This window comes from Amphiura filiformis, chromosome 14, assembly GCF_039555335.1.
Source record: "Amphiura filiformis chromosome 14, Afil_fr2py, whole genome shotgun sequence".
Taxonomy (NCBI): Eukaryota; Metazoa; Echinodermata; class Ophiuroidea; order Amphilepidida; family Amphiuridae; genus Amphiura; species Amphiura filiformis.
The window spans coordinates 18,758,398-18,775,050 of NC_092641.1; the positions used below are offsets into that span (position 1 = coordinate 18,758,398).

A 16,653-nucleotide genomic window follows, 5' to 3' on the forward strand; every position below is an offset into this window, starting at 1 on the left:
ACAGCCCTCAATATGACACAGTGTATTTTAACATACACATTAATGCAAATGGAAGACGTTTTCAAGTTATTCAATAATTTAGATGAAAATATGTGAATTTTATTTAATCATAAGCTTACCCGCATGAGTATGCTTTGACTCCTTTTCTTTGACTTCCTTGTAAAGGTCGGGTCGTTCCTGCTCCAGGAGCTCCATGAAGACTTCATACGATGTTAAAGGTTTTCGCATTAATGTGTCAATTAGCTTCGTCACCTTGTCTGTATCTGTGACTCCTATGTTAATTCTGGTGACATCATCAGTGGATAAGGCTCCCTTGCCTGTCATTTTCCGAAGCAGATTTTTGGGATTCAGGGCATCGGGTAAGATAAGCAACGATTCTCGCAGGGTTTCCTGCGCTCCTTTCAAATCGACAGCCATTTTGTTTCTGCTTGAAAACCTAGAGATATTTTAAATCAAAGCATCTATTTTGTAATTTTTATGTGCTATATAAATAGAGAATATGAATACAAATAGATAATTCGTAATTGTTGGATCCCAAATATTTACAGCCACAAACAATAAACTTAAGCATTAAAGCCATAATGTATGATTTCGGTCAAATTTTACTTTTGTTATTCTTTGCCTTATATTATTACATGATATTAGTATAATACTAATAACTGTAATATTTTCTGATCATTTTAAACAGAAATAATGAGGTGTGATGAAAGAACCGCAGGGCCGGATTCACCTTTTTGGGGCCCTGGACCAGGCCAAAATTTGGAGGCACTACACTCACCGTACTCAAGTGGCTAAGTTTTGGTTTATGTATAATATCGATAGTGGCGGAGGGAGCATTACAATTTAGAGGGAGACGAATACAGACTTTACGAAGACACCTTTGCGCGAAGCGCGCAAACAAATTTCAAATTCAGACTATTGTTGCCTATAATGTAGGTAAATTTGCTATATAGTGGGCCAGCGCGCGCGCAATTTTACCCTAATTTGGCCCAAGACATGGTGTTTTTCGGGCAAAAAGAAAGATACACAAGGCAATTTGGGGCCCCTAAAATGAAGGTAAATTTGCTATATAATGGGCCAGCGCGATTTTGCAATTTTACCCTAATTTGGTCCAAGACATGGTGTTTTTCGGGCAAAAAAGAAAGATACACAAGGCAATTTGGGGGCCCTGGGCCCGGGCCCATCTGGCCCAATGGTAAATCCGGCCCTGAAAGAACCTACTTTGGCGCTTACCTGTTGAGCTCGAAGCTGGAATTGGCAAATAAAACCGGGGATCCCCAGCTTTAGTCAAAAACATTTTACTGTAATTAAAGTACCTCATGCTTAGTCATCACAAGATACACCATTAGTATTACCATCGTGCAAAATATAAAAATTCAACAAAAAATGAGGGCGTCCTTGTGAGCAAGTCAGACATTCTTGCTTTAATTTCTTAACCTATAACCACCCGTACAAGTATGAACAAAAATATAATCATGTTAGTGAATGTCCTCATAATGTCCACCCATAATACCACTTTAGATACCGTGGACTCTTAATATCGAAGCAGGGTTAACATTGAGAGGCAGTGACAGACTACGTCACTCGTCCTCATTTAAATAAAATTCTGTACTCCATAAGGTACCACGGGACAATTCGCATGATAATACAATACAACAGGCGATAGGTATGAATGGTTGTGGAATCGAACTAGAGACCTATCCCTCTGTCACTAAGAATTTAGAACCAACATGTCTGCCATTTCAGTTGCTATACCCTTCCGGATGAGTTTATTCAATAGGGAAAGTATGGAACTTATATGAACTAATCATATATCACATAACCCAGCAAACACAAAAACGTTTTTAAAACGTTTTAAATAAGTTATATTTTGGGGTTTGGTTTCGGTAAAAACGTTTAATAACATTAAAATGTCGGGTTATATAAAGGTCATGAAATCGTTTTAAAACGTTTTGTATGATAACACACTACAACAATATTTTTAAAATGTTTTCGAAATGTCATTGTAAACTATTTTTGCAAACATTTTTGGCCAAATATTTTGTCAACACTTAAATAACATTATGTTAAAATATTTGCACCCAGCAAACACAGAAATGTTCTTAAAATGTTTTTTACAAAACGTTTTAATAACATTTAAATGTCGGGTTATATAAAGGTCGTGAAAACATTTTAAAAACGTTATTGTAAATATTTTGGGCAAACATTTTTGCAAAATATTTTTCAACCCCAAAATAACATTCTGTTTAGAATGATTTGTACCAAGTTTTCAAAAATGTTTTTGGAATGTTATTAAAACGTTTTTATACCCTTTATATAACCCGACATTTTAATGTTTTCTGTAAAACATTTGTGTTTTAGCATGAAAGTTCATCTGTATTGGTAATCCATATATAGAAAGATTTAACTCTTGATCACAATACAAAATATTTACCTCCGAAATTTTCAGCTGTTGATACTACAGCTTTCTTCAGCGGACTGACCCGATCGAGCACACTTGAAGTGTGACGTAATGATCGGGTCATAGACCTTGGCAGCTTGTAGCGCCCTCCGTCCTTGTTCAGAGATGGTTGGTTGGCCCTGATGTGTATGGCTTCCTTAACTCCCCTCTCGAACCAGCGGGGCTCCCTATCCAAAATTTGACTTTGTCCAAGTCAACGTGGTGGCCCGGTGACTCAATATGGATGTGGTTGGAAACCTCGGACGAAGTGGTGCTTGGACGTCTGTGTTCTAAAAATCTGGTTTTAAGAGAACGTTCCGTCTCACCGATGTATGATTCTTGGCAGGTTCCTCTTGTGGTCTGCCCCTGGCATGGAATCATATACACCGGACCAGTGACGTCCTTTTTATCGGTTTTGTCCTTTGGCGCCACTAAAATTGGCGCAATGTTCTTGTAGGTTTAAATGTCACTCTTATACCAACTTTCTGGAAGTTTCTGCGAAGTGCTTCCGAAATTCCTTTGATGTAAGGTAACACCACCTGTCCTTTAGATGTAACAGTACTGTCCCTGTTGTGGTTGGATTTCGCGCTCTTGGGTTTGTTGATTTTGTTGAACGCCCATTCGGGGTAGCCGCACTTAGTGAGAGCTTGCGTTATGTGCTGTTTTTCTTCTACCACAGCTTGGGGTTTAGTGATCACAGACTCCGCACGGTGAAACAAGGTCTGGATTACCCCAAATGTATGTTCTAAAGGGTGGTTAGAGGAGAAATGCAGATATTGATCTGTGTGGGTTGGCTTGCGGTAGATTTTTATTTCTAAGCTGCCGTCAGCTTGGATCACAGTGGAAGTGTCCAGGAACGCTAATGATCTATCCTCCTCTCCTTCAGTTGTGAATTTGATGTCTGGGTCTAATGAGTTAAGATGGTCTGTAAATTCCTCCGCGTACTCCTTCTTGAGTTTCGTGTGCGTGTCGTCGACGTAGCGATACCACCACACCGGGGGTGGGGTGCTGTTCTAATGGCTATTTGCTCTAAATGTTCCATGTATAAGTTACACACAATTGGTGAAACCGGCGAGCCCATAGCTGCCCCATGAATTTGCTGGTAATATGTGCCATTATAAACAAAATACGTGCAGCGAAGGCACACTTCAAGAAGCTTGACCACATGGGCCGCAGACAACTGAGTTCTTTCTTTCAAAGTCTGATCGTTTTCAAGTCTGGACTGTATAATTGGAAGTGCTTTTTCCACAGGCACAGATGTAAATAATGCGGTTACGTCGTATGACCGAAGTTCTTCATCATCGTCAACGCGTTCACTTTTTATACAGTCCGCGAAATGTTGGGAATTGGTGACATGGTGTTTAGTCTTACCAACCAAAGGCGTTAAAATTTCAGCCAAGTGCTTAGCACAGTTATAAGTTATGGTGCCTACACTGCTAACAATCGGTCTAAGTGGAATGTCCGGCTTGTGAACCTTTGGTAGCCCATAAAACTTTGGTGGCGACTCAGTGGTGGGATAAAGCTTGCGATATTCTACCCTATTAATCCCTTTCTCATTCTCCAACTCTTGCAACACTGCCACTAGTTCTTTCTTATATTTAGGCGTGGGGTCTTTTTTGCCTAATTTCTTATAGGTTGCTGTGTCACTAAGAAGATTTTCACATTTTTGTTGATAATCTGAAGTATCCAAAACAACAACAATTCTGCCTTTATCGGCAGGCAAAATCCGAATGTCCTGATCTTTCTTTAACTGATTAAGAGCTTTATGCTCATCTGCATTCAAATTGGATTCAAGTTTCTTTGGCCGACTCAACAAACCAACTACTTTTGATCTAAGTTCACTAGCATCCCGTTCGGGTAACTTACGGCACGCCGATTCAGTGCTGGTAATGATGTCAACAACGGAACCTCTGTTGGTGCAACTGAGTAATTCAAACCTTTAACCAACACCGATAGCTCAGAATCGTTCAGGAGCCGTTCAGAACAGTTTTTCACCCATTTACTGATGCAATCGGACGCTAGAGTGTTGTTAGTTTTGCGAGATTCAAGCTCCTTTTTCCTTTCCAACAATCGCGAAAATTTGTTTTTCTGCCGTGTTTTGGACAGCTCGTGTTCCTTGACCTGTGACCTTTCCGTACGTGTTTTTATTTCAGCTGTGACGTTGCTTGGTAACTCACTGGCGCTATAAATAACCGATTCAAGACGATCTTTTTCTTGGTTTAAATTGTTGATTTTGTTAACAATGTTTATAATGGCACATATTACCAGCAAATTCATGGGGCAGCTATGGGCTCGCCGGTTTCACCAATTGTGTGTAACTTATACATGGAACATTTAGAGCAAATAGCCATTAGAACAGCACCCCACCCCCCGGTGTGGTGGTATCGCTACGTCGACGACACGCACACGAAACTCAAGAAGGAGTACGCGGAGGAATTTACAGACCATCTTAACTCATTAGACCCAGACATCAAATTCACAACTGAAGGAGAGGAGGATAGATCATTAGCGTTCCTGGACACTTCCACTGTGATCCAAGCTGACGGCAGCTTAGAAATAAAAATCTACCGCAAGCCAACCCACACAGATCAATATCTGCATTTCTCCTCTAACCACCCTTTAGAACATAAATTTGGGGTAATCCAGACCTTGTTTCACCGTGCGGAGTCTGTGATCACTAAACCCCAAGCTGTGGTAGAAGAAAAACAGCACATAACGCAAGCTCTCACTAAGTGCGGCTACCCCGAATGGGCGTTCAACAAAATCAACAAACCCAAGAGCGCGAAATCCAACCACAACAGGGACAGTACTGTTACATCTAAAGGACAGGTGGTGTTACCTTACATCAAAGGAATTTCGGAAGCACTTCGCAGAAACTTCCAGAAAGTTGGTATAAGAGTGACATTTAAACCTACAAGAACATTGCGCCAATTTTTAGTGGCGCCAAAGGACAAAACCGATAAAAAGGACGTCACTGGTCCGGTGTATATGATTCCATGCCAGGGGCAGACCACAAGAGGAACCTGCCAAGAATCATACATCGGTGAGACGGAACGTTCTCTTAAAACCAGATTTTTAGAACACAGACGTCCAAGCACCACTTCGTCCGAGGTTTCCAACCACATCCATATTGAGTCACCGGGCCACCACGTTGACTTGGACAAAGTCCAAATTTTGGATAGGGAGCCCCGCTGGTTCGAGAGGGGAGTTAAGGAAGCCATACACATCAGGGCCAACCAACCATCTCTGAACAAGGACGGAGGGCGCTACAAGCTGCCAGATGGTCTATGACCCGATCATTACGTCACACTTCAAGTGTGCTCGATCGGGTCAGTCCGCTGAAGAAAGCTGTAGTATCAACAGCTGAAAATTTCGGAGGTAAATATTTTGTATTGTGATCAAGAGTTAAATCTTTCTATAAACATTTGTGTTTGCTGTGCAGTAAATTACAAACAAATGTTATTTAATGTTATGAAAACGTTTTATACCATTAATGTATTCTTTATATAACACGACATTTAAACGTTTTCTGACAACCTTTTATAACCTTTTGCGTATGATGTCGAAAACGTTTTGTGTTTGCTGGGAAGGTAACCATTTAATGATATCAAAGCCTTTTATGCATTATGTAATTAAAATGCCCAGTCAGGTATATTTCGCACCTGCCTAACAAAAGTCACCCAATTTCGGAAACTGGACGCTGATTGTACAATATCATAAATATTGATAAGTAACATTTTTCAATTTGTCAGCGCTCAAATCGGGCACAATATTGATGAATAGGGAAGCTTCAATTCGTTGGTAATACGCTGGAAATGATTTAGATATGAATAAGTCATATAGTACTTTAATTTTCCTATAAAGTTTAAAACGTAATACTTGAATCGAAAGGAAAAAAATTATAAGAATTTATACATTTCAACAGAATTCAGGGAAAATTGTTAAATAATAATTCGTTATGAACACGGCAGAGTGCCGAATACGCAAAATTGCTGTTCTGAGTAAACGGCGTTTGAAAATCTTGGTACCATTCCATTGGTCCCTCTGAAAATGTTGAACATTCGTGAGCACTCATTTGAAATGTATATTATAGAAGTGAATGTACACGAATTATTGGCAATACTTGCATGTTCTGAAATAATCGATATATCCCTCAAAACGCGTTTTAACAGCTATTCGGCTTTATGCTGTATCCAAAATGTCTCTACCACTGCGCAGAGAGAGTCGAATAAGCATTCAACTACGTGTAAACCATAGCACGCATTCTTGATTTGAGGCTTTTGTGTAGACATTACTGGTTGTCCTAAGGCTATGTAGACTTAACTTGCTATATAAGTTATAAATAGTCATCCCTGTAATATTTAGCAAAAACTCGAGGATTTTAAACAATGTTAAAGCAAAAAAACAATATTGGTCTATATTTTGCGTATGATTTTCCGGGATTTTCCAATTTCACGGGTGCGCACTCACATTATTAAACCACAGCAATATCATGTGGGGAAAGTTTCTACTTATTTTGGTATCACTGGATAGAAGATACCTACAGCTATACGTTGGTATCAAATATATTAGTACAGGACATGTAATATAGAAAATTCGGGGTTTCCCGCTATACAATACTATAGATCAACATGATTTGTACAGCTAAGTATACGATTCGTCTCTCTGCTGAATTCGTTTATCGCACTTTGGCGCGATTCGTCCAAATCAAAATTTCTATAACTACGTCGGTGAGTAAGATTTACCTTTAATTTTTGGTGGAAATAAAAGATAACCTGAATACTTAATCATAAGCATACAAAAACTCAAGTTGCTCAAAATTCTCGATTCGTCACTCTGCCGAATTCATAACGATATGATACAGCAAATTAAATGAAACATTTGCACATGTTTTGTTTTACAGTGCCTGTTATAGTAATCACTCTGAGTGAATTTTTCCCCATTAATTTTTTCAAATACAGACTTGACATTTAATATGGAATACTTTTTCGCAAAATTCCAAGACTGGTCCGGTAGAGGTCTGCATAAACGGCACGGGCTAAATATTAATTGGAGTGTGTCGGGAGATGGTGTAAAATAATTATTGGACAGAAAATGTGCTTTCCATTAGTTTACATTATGGCGCTCATAATGTAGAGAATTAGCCTAAAATGGCGGATATAAGGAGACTGAATTTGATCTTTGTTGGGGTAAAATTTCGGAATTTGAGCAACATTATTCTGATATTATCAAATTTATTGAGGTTTGAGGCGATTTTACTGAACCTTAATACCAATAAGTGTTCGTCAGAACTGAATTGCACCTGTCATTTACCAGTTTTGAAAGTGGGAGGAGCTTTACAAAATATGGCTCTTAAAAGTGGTACGCACTCAGAAAGTTTGAATGGTCCCCTGGGGCCAAGTGTTATAAACTTACTGTACACAAAGAAACAGTGTGAGTTCATTGAACAACCAGGAATCCGCACAGTTGTTTTTTTACCGTAAATTTATAACATTTGACCCCAGGGGCCATTCAAACTGTCTGAGTACGTACAGCTTTTAAGAGCCCTATTTTTAAGCTCCTCCCTGTTCAAAAACTTGGTACGCTGTAAGTGTATTTCAGCTGTGTTGAATGCCAGTTGCTGACGAAGTTTAAGAAATATCACCTCAAACTCCTCTAAATTTGATAATAACAGAACCATGTTACATAAAGTCCGAAATTGTGTCTCCCACAAAGCTCCAATTCAGACTCCCGAAATCCGCCATTTTAGGCAAATTTGCTACATTATGAGCACCGTAATGTAAACATATGGAAAGCACACTTTCTATCAAACAATTATTTTACACCATCTCCCGACACAACCCAATTAATATTTAGCCCGTGCGGTCTATGCAGACTCCGTCCAGACCAGTCTTGGAATTTTGCAAAAAATATTCCATATTAAATGTCAAGTCTGTATATTGAAATGACATGTCCAACGTCAATTGCCATAGATAATTCCACACACACAAGATTCTAGCGATTATTTTTAGTTACAAATTTCAACCATTTACCCAAGACTAACCACAACCCAGCAAATGGAGAGGAAATCTCGAAATCTTTCTGTGCTCATTCGCGGCGGATGGAGGTTTGCGGGTTTGCAATGTTTCTGCAATAACCTGCATGCATGACTGACACTGTGGAGTTTGTGCCATTACCACGTGTGTATATAAAATTTACTTCGCCAGCTTTGCCACGTGGCGTAATGCTGAAAAGCCCAGCTTCATTTCATAACAAATATCCAAAAGAACAAATTAGTATTTTGGGGCTATTACTAAAGTCAGCAAAATGAAACACACAACTTGATACTTGTCCAAACTAACCCGTATTTCAGCAAGGCATTGAGCTGAATGGCACCATAATTTTTGTCGCTCCATGTTTGTATGTAATCCAACCATGCATATCTTACGAGTGCATACAATATAGGTCCATGGAGTGGCTAAACTATTGGAATATTTTCAATCATATAGACTAGCTGTAACTTAAGGGAGGTGTTATGAGCGAACCGTGGTTTGGATTCCAGAGGGAGGGTGTCTGTAAGAGGCACAGCCATCAGAAAATGAATAACTGAGATCGCGCGCCAAATAAACTTACTGCAGTAATTTTCCAAGTCTTTAAAAATAAAGATACTGCGATAGAAAGACGTGTAAAGGGTCTATCCCTGAAGTCAATGGTCATTGACATGTAACCAATTCTTTGTATACCAGTACACTCAACCTATACAAATAAGTATATTATTAGGCGTTGACGCAATCATGAATGCGGGAAGTATAAAACCATAGTCGCCACTCGTGCACTTGTTTGAGTCCACAGGTATTCCGAAAACAGCCTTCAACCCCGAATTCAGAGGTCGATTTTGGGTTGTTACATGCAAAAACAAACTAATTATATCATGAAAAAACCCACCAAGAGGACTACGATACTTATTCAGAGCCAATCTACATTCTGTTATTTACAAAAGCCGACGGTCAAAGTAAAATTATAAAAGGAGCAAGACCAGATATCAACGTTAAATCACGGTTAGCCTAAAATCGCATCGAAAACGCCAAAATGCAGTCACAAAATTTATAATATTACTAAATCACCACAACGAATTGTAACGTAGGTATGCAGAAAAGAGTTGTATTAGCAATAACAAAGTATGTGCAAAAGGATTTGTCTTTGGCATGTCGCTTTTGTGAAATATCGCCAAAAATATGAAATTTTGGAAAAACGCCCCAAAATTTAAAACAAACACGAACCTTCCAAAATAAATATATATTAACACTCGGCGGCCCAGTCACTACCTGTCGCTGTGATTTGGGGTAACTCGTTGCTTCCCTTCTCCAGATACCTGTACTTCAAGGTCGCTCATACCCCAGCCCTTAAGGGTACTTGCCCATCAATTTCATTCAGGGGCGTGTTTGAAAAACGGCACAGCGCATTAGTAAAAAGAATAAAAAATACTAAAATTTTCACCAGGGTTCGAACCACTGCCAAGGCACTATGAATGCTAAAGATGCATAGGCTACTGTGCCACGGTGACTGTGTTTAACATTCGGCGATTTTCAAAGATATACATATCAACACGTTTATTCTAGTGTATTGAAAATCAGATTTTGGCAGGAATACAGTCATAGAAAGACATATGACTTTACTTGTCTGTTTGTTTTTCATTTAATACAAATTAATTTTGATGACTGGTACGACTCTTAGTGATAAACGACGATTAATTTTGTAATAATAAAATGAAAACGCTGGGTTATTCACGACGTCATTTGTAATTCATGTCAAAACCTGGGGAGGACCACACACATCCGTGTATACGTGCGCAATCGATAATTAATGATCCAGACAATACCATTTGAATATACTGCCCTTATGTATGCACCTGCTTGACACATCTTTTCACTTGCGGGAAGATATACTATAGGCCTATACTAATTATAGCTTACAATAGATACCCCACCGTAAATAGCTCTCTTCGCTACCTCGCTGTGCCAGTATATGGTCGAATCCAACGAAAAGTGTACACGGCATGTTCAGGGCCATAACTTAAAAGTATTAATCAATTTGGACTCGTTTTTGTATTGTGTTTATTCGCCTTGATCATACGCTTCGCGCCATATATAATAAGACCCCCTTCTGTGAAAAACGTAGACACAGAGACCCCAAAACATGCTATTTTTACCCATTTTTTCAAAATATTTCTTAAAGTATTTTTAAAAACATCTAAATCAGTTATGAAAAGAAGTCATTGGATTGAATCTAAATTGATTTCCTGAAAGGTGTGTATTCAAAGATTGCCTGTTCAATTTTTCACATATTTGTACATAATTATGAATTGTTTGTGATAATTTTTTGAGTGGTATTTTTTTACATTACCTACGAATACAATTTTTCATAGCACTAGATATATCTTTAAAAATGGAAATCACTAATAAATGCGCAATTGATACAAGCTTTGATATGTCCAATACTGAAATGCATTGCATTCGGACATCTTTATTATTGTGTTTAGCTGCCAGAAATTCTAAATGGCACAAAGGTAGATTTGGTAAAAAATATGCATTACCTCCGAATACATGTTAAAAGCTGTGTCATTTCTACAAACTGAGAGAATAGCAAACAATAGTTAAGCAATAGGTGCAGGGTAATACACTCTTTATTTCTACCAAGTTTCAATAGCCTGCGTTTAAAAATTTCTGAGATGTCAACAATAAAAGCAAGTATTCGTAGGTAAATTTCGGTAACCGAATGTTACCTACGAATACGATTTGACATCATGACAGTATTGTGAAACACCGCCATTCATGCCAATGCCCATATTGGTACATAACGAAGGCCTATATGTTTGCTATCAAATCATATGTCAATGAAAGTTGCGAATTCACATACATGCCCACCATGCAAACCTGAAAACGGCTTTATTGTTGAAAAATATATACTGAAATAGACGACGGTCTGCTCATTTGAAAGAAAAATCATATTCGAAGAAGATTAGAAGGGGATAAATACTTGGATTTGTCAGCTGTCATGTGTGTTTCATTTTAAACGTTTACCGACCTTCTGGTTTCTGAGTAATTTGTGTCCAAATTGGTTTATTCGCTAAGTTTACCTACGAATACCGTGGACAAAAACGACTTTTCTCATTGTCTCATGATCTAGACAACACAGTGGTGGACCCTAGTATAAAGCTAATTATAGTTGCCCCCAAACGAAAGGTCACAAGACGTAACTGACTCCAAGATGGACTTCACAAGCCTGCAATAACGGTTTTAAGCGATTTGTGTGCAATTAAGCAAATTAAAGTCACTTTAGTGCCTTTGTTTCTTACTTCAATCCTCTTTCAACCATTGTGAACCGACATTAAATATACATGATAGGGTCTCAAGTATCAATAAACGCACATAAAGAAAATAATACATTCAAAGTGCTTTATAAAATGAAGATTTGATTGCGATATCCACCAAAAGTCTAATTCTTACCTACAAATACTGAAATGTTACTTACGAATACAGCATAATACATGACATATGTAATGAAGTGTCCCTACCAATGGAAATTAATTGTCAAAAACTTTAAGCGGTACTCCCGGACAATATTATTACCCATATACGGATTCATTCAACAATTATTTATTATGTAAATTTGCTGTTTAACTACTTGTATATCAAAATGAAGTGTTCAAAATCTTGCTAAAAGCATCAAAAATTTTGATCTAAGGTAATAGCATTTATTCATTTGGACGTACCATCTGAAAGAGATCTAAAACTACCATTTTATTCATTCATTATCATAATAGCAAAATTTGAACCTCTAAACGTAATATAGATATTGTTAAATCGCTCATGTTACCTACGAATACCCGGGTCTCTTCACCTATTTTTTTTATAAACCGTTAGGTGTATGCGTATAATTCCTAATATTCCTGAAAACAGATATCCCACTCGTTCTAATACAATATGTAAATTGATTCATACTCATTTGATAAATAAAATACAGAAACTGACCTAAACTTCATTTTCAAAAATAAACTAGCATAAATTGACTAAGATCATATTGATCGCGTTATGAAAATAAAAACAAATATTTTCTGGTTGAGCTAGCATTTTCCTGACACCCTGTGGTCTACATTACACGAAAAAGTGTTAATGGGAATATTCCCTTTGCTTTAGGTTGATTAGTATTGCGATAGTGAAAGCATTCTTGTGGTATTCGTAGGTAACATTGGGTTTTGATGTCACATTTACTATCACACGTCCTGGATTTATTTTTCAAGATTAGTGATGGCACTTTTGGTTCCTATAAGGCCAATATGTTATCAATCAATGAGCAAAAGGAAAAAATTGTTGAAACATTTTTATTTTGGACTTTTATTTTTGGCCCGTGGACACTTTTGGTTGGATTCGACCATATACGCGTAGTGTACGCACTTTTGAACCATATTTTGTTCAAAAATGATAGGAAGGGACTGTTTTCAGACAAATTGTTGGCTCTCAGCAGATGCTCAATGATACCGGGAAGTGTTGCAGAAAGGTAAGCGTACTCTTTATTTATTCAAAATATCACATATCAATGAATTTAAATTGGAAATCCAAAAAGGAAATGTCAGGTCAAAATTCTCACCTTATTGTGAAATAAAATCAAACCAAATTTAGGCTCCACAAACAACGTCCAATTATTCCCATTGGTGTTTGCTACACGTGCATATAATAAATTATGATTTGGGGCTAATTTGAGAAGAGTTAATGCCTCGAGTTTCAAAATACACCGAGTGATGTTTTTTGATCAAAAACATCGACAATTCAAGACGCTGTAAAAACAAATCAAGTTATTATCTGGGATAATTGCAACTAAGTATAATGAAAGTTATGATCTAAGCTACCAGATGCATCATTAATTGCCTGACTATGATATTTAGTTGTGGGAAACGATTACTTTAATGTTTTGGCGGGAATATTTCCCGCCAAAAATTTCAACCAAAAAGAGCATGTAGCCTTAATGAATTTTATTACCATGTCTGCTAGCAATTCGGGTAAAGGCTTAAACGTGGCTTAAAGTAACTTGTATATACATAAGTTTTAACTTGTTTGTTTGTTTGTTTGTTTGTTTTATTTCTTCTTTTGCTTGGGTTACTCATTCAGTGGATGTTTTAACATGTTTAATGTATCCTCTGTTCTTCCATGAGGCCCAAGCATTGCGCTGAATGGTACCATAATTTTTGTCGTTCCATGTTTGTATGTATAATCCAACCATGCATAGCATAGCATAGCAACCATGCATTTAAAATTTAATTGCCAAGTGAATCATTTTAGGCTACCTGTAACATGCGCATTAATTTCAATATATCTGCAACGATCAACCATGAGGACAAAAGTAGGCATTATTGGAAATTGAGTTACAGTAATATTATACAAACATTAGGCTATCATATACTGAAAACACCAAGGATGTTAGGATCTGGTATACTTGGTTCAAAAGTTCTGAAGTTTTGTGATGTCAATTTCTTATGTATGCTATTGTTTTTTACTCCATATCTTTGCATTTATCACAATGCCAAATTGTCCTCCTTTAGCCCCATGGACCGGATCGTGTCACATTATTATTCGTGTGAGATTAAACCTATTCCCAAGACATGTCAGGGCTTAGCTAAACGTTGAGCAGTTCATTGCTTTTGAAAGAATTTGATAATAAAGGTATTGTTTTTAGCCGCTTATAAAACGCAGGTGACATCATTATTTTAAGTAAAAGAGCGAAGCGAAGCCTAGTTGTTTACTCAAAAAATAATGAGACGATAGATGCACGACAGCAGCTAAAAACAATACCTTTATTCCCATTCTTAAACACTCAGAATTAAATGTTTTGTTTTCAAAGTTCTATCCAATACCGTTACGTTTGCAATAAATATAGTACGTGTAGTAATTTAGAAATTGTTTAATGACTAATCACTCTAGATAATATGCATACACAGTGCTCTCACCATTGAGGTGTGACCTCTACAAACAGTGTATGTAAGAGGTATAGGGTTTTTCCTAGTTAACGTCACTGTGTGAAAAATACCCAGCCAATATTTATTGTACTCTCTGAAATTCTAGGAAATGTAGCTTTGTAGCATGTCCTAAATTTGTAGCTAATTTAGATATTTGGAAATATTCGCACTTTGGTGTTTTAGCAAGTAGGGCACGGCATGGCCTGCCAAAATTCCCTGTGTAAATCGAATGCAACTTTTAGTGACTATCACTCACTTGTAGACCGCTCTCTTCCGAAGTCGGAAAGAGTCCCATTTACAGATGTACATTGGGTGCGACCAGAAAGAAAACTAGTAAACCACTTAATACAATATTCACCTACTTTATACATTTTAAGCTTACTCAAGAAGATATTATGGTTTACGGTGTCAAATGCTTTCTTCAGATCCAGCAGACATAATCCAATTAAATTACCTTTATTAATTTCATTATACCAGTCTTCTGTGATGTTTACAAGAGAAGACGAAGTGGAGTGAGATGGCCGGAAACCAGATTGGTTGATATTAATTAAACAATTTACATTTAAGTACTCGTACAATTTACATTTAAGTACTCGTACAGTTCAAGTACTGCAAAGGTCGAATCATGTTTGCTGTGCAGTTATAAAAGCACTACTATGGACTTCTGGTTATAAACAAGTTTACGCATTGTATATACTTTTTTTCTAAATGTCTTGATCCTTTTTTTTTTTTTTTTTGCTTTATTTAGTTTTATTATTTATAATTGAAACCATATGCCACAACATCATACTGTGCGTGTTGTGGCATCCTCATCGACTGCTCCTCATACTTTTGTCATATTTTGACATTTTCCTCACTATCACTATCACTATCACTGTCACTATTTTGTAAATATTTTTTGTAATATGATTTAATTGAATGGAGTAAATAAACTGAAACTAACTATGATATTTGATTTCCTATTCACAGAATACCACGATTAGACCAGTAACTGGACTTAATGATATTAAAGTAGATGACTCGTCAATTTCTTGTCTCTCAGTCAACAGTTTTACATATAATTTGCAGTTGCAAATTGAATATGCTCCTCTTTATCACGCCTCCTTATTGTTCCATTATCCATGATAAATATGATATCTTGATTTCATTATGCATCTTGCAGTATAGAGGCTGGCCAAGCCTCATTAATTTTCGTGTTGTTGGACATATGTTTCAAATGGACAAATCATAATATCAAAATGTAAAAAGAGTCTCCAGAATCTATTACAATTTTGAAACCCATGCGTTCTATGCCTTTTCCATGGTAAACAGGACTTTTCTAATGTTTTACCTCAAAATGTCACAAGCTGTTATGGCAGCGCGGTGGTGGTCACGTGCGTATTTATAAATAAGTATTTACAAATGTAGTCAAAGCATACTGCCATATGGCTATTATAGAACCCATACAATAAACCATACCATTCCTCCTGTGTGCCAGCTTTTTTGTCTGTGTGCCAGCTTTATTTGAGTGCAAACACCAGTTATGTAGGTTATGCTCCCCTTGCTAACGACTTCTAAAAGTTTCTTTGCTGATAGAGCGGCTAGATGTAGATCATAAAAACATAATATTAAAAACACTACGCTGGCAGCCCCTGGGACCCTTATTCAGCATCAGGGTACTACTGGTATCATCGGATATCCCTACCTGTTTCTGAAAATGTATGCAGATTGAACATATTTGGGCATATTTCAGTCCCTTAGTTCCGCGGATTGTATGACCGTAAACAGCTAGCCCACCTACCAATGATTATGGCTATTGATGTTTAGGACTGCTAACTAACTTACCTCTTACAAATCAGGTTAACATTCAGGTTCCTGATGCTAGTTGGTATCACCAGTGACTTGCTACATGTCAAACTTGCAGATTAGGTGAAGTGTACGTACGTGAATCTGTTGTTGACATCGTTTCCAATTAAATAGATTTCAGGAACTCCGAGAAAAGATATTTAGTGTTTCCTGGTTGATATCTGCAAACTAATAGTTGCAACTACTAAGCACACCGGTATATAAATCAGAGAGTAGGTGAATAGCATGTCTTAGTTGAGTGATTTTCCATACAAATAATAAAATGAAAAATATTTGCAACTTTGCATAGAAAATAAATCTCAAACAATCAGTCATACAACAGTTGAACTTGAATACAATAGACCATTTCAGTGTTCCCGAAAGACTTTGTGATTAAACC

The 16,653-nt window shown here is 37.3% G+C and overlaps 2 protein-coding genes across 2 annotated transcripts in view; one reads left to right on the forward strand and one right to left on the reverse strand.

The window, feature by feature from the left end:
• LOC140169250 (uncharacterized) overlaps positions 1-16,419 on the reverse strand; it is a 32,723-nt gene extending 16,304 nt beyond the window's left edge. The window contains exons 1-2 of the mRNA XM_072192507.1: positions 16,254-16,419; positions 120-436 (exon numbers count right to left, since the gene is read on the reverse strand). Of these exons, the coding sequence (XP_072048608.1) occupies positions 120-417 (298 nt within the window). The 5' untranslated portion in view covers positions 418-436; positions 16,254-16,419. The remainder of the gene's footprint in view (positions 1-119; positions 437-16,253) is intronic.
• LOC140169251 (uncharacterized) lies at positions 4,766-5,731 on the forward strand. Its single transcript, XM_072192508.1, has one exon. It carries the CDS (start codon positions 4,766-4,768, stop codon positions 5,729-5,731), a length of 966 nt encoding a protein of 321 aa, XP_072048609.1.
• Positions 16,420-16,653: the final 234 nt, after the last annotated feature.

Bases quoted from the DNA above. Each gene is read 5' to 3' on its own strand.
- LOC140169251 (XM_072192508.1), top strand. From the start codon at position 4,766: ATGGAACATTTAGAGCAAATAGCCATTAGAACAGCACCCCACCCCCCG.